Here is a 2,950-nt window from a genome sequence, read left to right as displayed (position 1 = left end):
ATAAATTTAAAATCATGTTCACTAATGGTTAACTGTATTCATTAAAGCAATTGTAAATATTGAACTCTAATATAGAAACCGGCCATTAGAAAATGAGTAAGCAAAAGTCCTAAATTCCTTAACGCAGCTGCTAAAAATGTAATTTTTACTCGTCTGTTAATACTAGCACTTGGTTAAATAACCAAGTTGAATTTGATGCCTGAAATAAGATACTGTGCTGTAAATTATCACCTTCATTTTCTTGAGCACGTGCAATAAATGCAATGTCAGCTTATCAAAACCCATAAGAACTGCAAATATATTTTTATTAAAGTTCTCATACAACTCATACTAGGAATTCAATCAGCCTGAGAAAATGATCACCTAGTATAGACAAGGTATTTTGCATACCTGGGTGAAACCCATTTCTACACCATAAGGGAATTTATCCAGTCACCAGATGCTTGTCCCTCCCCAGTGGACCAAGAGGTAGGCCTCTTTGCAAAGGTTTCATCCGCGATCCTTCCAGAGACCAGACACACCAGCTAAGTTTTTAAACTTTTTATTTGCATATTAAAAAAATTGTGCATTCCGATAATTAAAATCATTTGAACAAAAAAAAAATGGCACTCTGATTAAACTGCATTACAGCCTGCAGGACACCTTGGGCCAGCTTGGTTTTACTCTAGATTTCACTGTCGTCCCACCCCCACTTCTTCCACCCCACTTCTTCCTTCACCAACATGCAAGTTCTTTCCTTCCCTGCCAGCCAGATAGACAGATGGGAGAGGCAGGCGCGGCCTTCGTTGTCAGTAGTTCTTTGATGTGAAAGGGGCAGCACAGTCATTTAAACTTGATCCAACCTCTTTGCATCTTACAAAGTTAAACAGCTAAAAGAAGTAAAATAAGAAGGCAATGCTTGTGGAATGTACAGTGCATATTGGCGGCGCACGCCTCATTACGATTCGCCTGCTTGCTTCTCCTGTTCAATCGCTGTGACCAGAAAAAGAAAAAAAAAGATGGAGGGAGATGATTAAAGGATTCAGTACAGACTACTATAAAGGGCTTTCATTTAAAGCATCTTTTCAAATCAAACATTCTGCAAGGTATTCCATAATGGAATAAAATATGTATATTGAATATACTAAATAGAAGTACATTTTAACGGACAAATGTGTTTTTATATTAATATGGCATAATAAATATTCCATAACTAAATTACTAAAGCCCTGTGTTTGTTGGCTGCAAAACCATTTTTAATTAACCTTTGCAAGCCACATTCATCAGCTGTCGGCTCTTCCCCCGCACTCCCCCCTCCCGAATTCTTCCCGCGGCCCCTCCCAGCCTCCTGCCCTCCCACCGGCCGCTCCCACCCAGCCTTTCTAAAGATGGGGGTGGGTCGGAGCTTACTTTCTTTGGAAGGCAGTGGATTTTTCTCTTGCGTCTCTGTCTTCTTCAGTTTCGACTTATCGAATTTCTCGATCTCAGCCATATCGGGTTTGTCAGACATGGTTGCGGAGGAAAAGCTGCAGGGAGCAAGCCAAGAGCGAGCGTGAGGAAGAGCCACCCACCCCAGTGTCTCTGGGCTGGGAACTGCGCTTCTGCCCTGCGACCCGCAGCCTGAAAACCCTTCTCGCCCTCCTTCCGCTGCCGTTCCGCACTCACGAGCTTCCTCTTTCTACAGAAAAAGGGGCGACACTCCCCGCGCCCCTCCTCCCCATATTTCAAAACGCTGGGGACCAAAGAGGGCGGATGCCTCTCAAAGCCGAATCTTGCAGAATAAAGGAAATTGACCAATGCGAATTGTTCATTACAGCGTTTAAAATTAAAGGCTGGCTAGGACAAGGAAATAGGAAAGCCACTTCCGAATTCAAGTGGGAAAAATCGGCAAGAATTCTTAAAATGGAACCCAGGCAGCAAAAGCGTTTCCTTTTTCTAGCCGCGGCCTCTCCGCAAAGGATGCGGGCCGGATCTGGCTTTCTCGTCCTCTCACAAAGGCGGCGGCCGCGGCTGGAGCTTCCGACCACCGCCCTACCCGCTTCCTCGCCCGCGCCACAATGCAGCCCCGCACGCAAAGCGACTGCCGCGCGCCCCGAAGCCGGTCTTGCCTGCTCTCCCGGCAATTCGGCATCCCTGGCACACATGTCTCTGCAAGAAGGGCTGTGAAAATGTCATGGCACAGCCCCACCGCCGCCAGGCTGCACAGATGCAGCCCGCGCAGCCGTCCGAGACTGGGAGGAGGCTCGGGGCTCGGGAGATGAACCTCAGAACAAAGGACCTGTCTGTTCTCCCCCATCTCAGCCTCCCAGGCAACGCACAATACCTTTGCGGGCAAACACTAAGAAATTTTTTAAGGTCCCCTCCGAGCAGCACGGCAAAACGCCAGTTTTTCGGTTTTGTTCTTAAATCATCGATTTTCCCACCCCATTACCCAGCATCTAGGGTGTTTCGCACCCCCCCAGCTCCCCAAAGCAGCCTGCCCCGGGAGAACCACTCCGGCTCGGCTTTAGGAAATGCCTTCACAGGGAAGCGGATGATGAAAGGGCGAGCACCGTGGGAAGGGGACTGAGGCAGGAAGGCAGGAGGAGGAAGGGGCCCTGGGGCTCACCGGAGCGAGGTGCACGAAAACGAGCGAAGTCTGGTCTGCGCAGTGGCCACCACCGAGTTGTCGGGCGGGGTGCGGCGGGCGCCGCTTTATGGGCGCTCCTATGTAAATGAGGTGATGTCACCCGCCGGCCCGCTTAACTCCTTCGCACCGCGTCTCGGAACGGCATCCGGAGGCCTGCCAGGCTTTTGGGGAGCCCCACCCCCACCCGGGGTCCACTAGTGCACCCTAACCACAACATGGCGAAAAAAATACATGAGCAAAGCACGCTCCAATACTTCCTTCATAACACATTTTCCCCTTTTACGTTTATTTCATTACGATGAATTTTTGCAACAGCAGCGCAAAAATTGCTCTTGGGGACCA

General features: G+C 48.8%; 1 protein-coding gene across 5 annotated transcripts; it reads right to left on the bottom strand.

The window, feature by feature from the left end:
* Positions 1-525: 525 nt before the first annotated feature.
* TMSB4X (thymosin beta 4 X-linked) lies at positions 526-2,662 on the bottom strand. 5 transcript variants are annotated; one of them, XM_025371676.1, is made up of 3 exons: positions 2,588-2,662; positions 1,390-1,505; positions 526-972 (listed from the first exon to the last, which is right to left on the bottom strand). In XM_025371676.1, the coding sequence occupies exons 2-3, from the start codon at positions 1,487-1,489 to the stop codon at positions 938-940; spliced, it is 135 nt and encodes a 44-aa protein (XP_025227461.1). In that variant the 5' UTR covers positions 1,490-1,505; positions 2,588-2,662; the 3' UTR covers positions 526-937. The 5 variants fall into 5 exon arrangements, with proteins under 5 accessions (XP_025227461.1, XP_025227458.1, XP_025227463.1 ...); XM_025371673.1 differs by having other exon boundaries at positions 2,015-2,643; XM_025371678.1 differs by having other exon boundaries at positions 2,594-2,625.
* Between the last annotated feature and the right edge of the window lie 288 nt (positions 2,663-2,950).

Source organism: Theropithecus gelada, chromosome X (assembly GCF_003255815.1).
Source record: "Theropithecus gelada isolate Dixy chromosome X, Tgel_1.0, whole genome shotgun sequence".
Lineage (NCBI taxonomy): Eukaryota > Metazoa > Chordata > Mammalia > Primates > Cercopithecidae > Theropithecus > Theropithecus gelada.
This window is presented reverse-complemented; position numbering and strand designations above follow the sequence as displayed.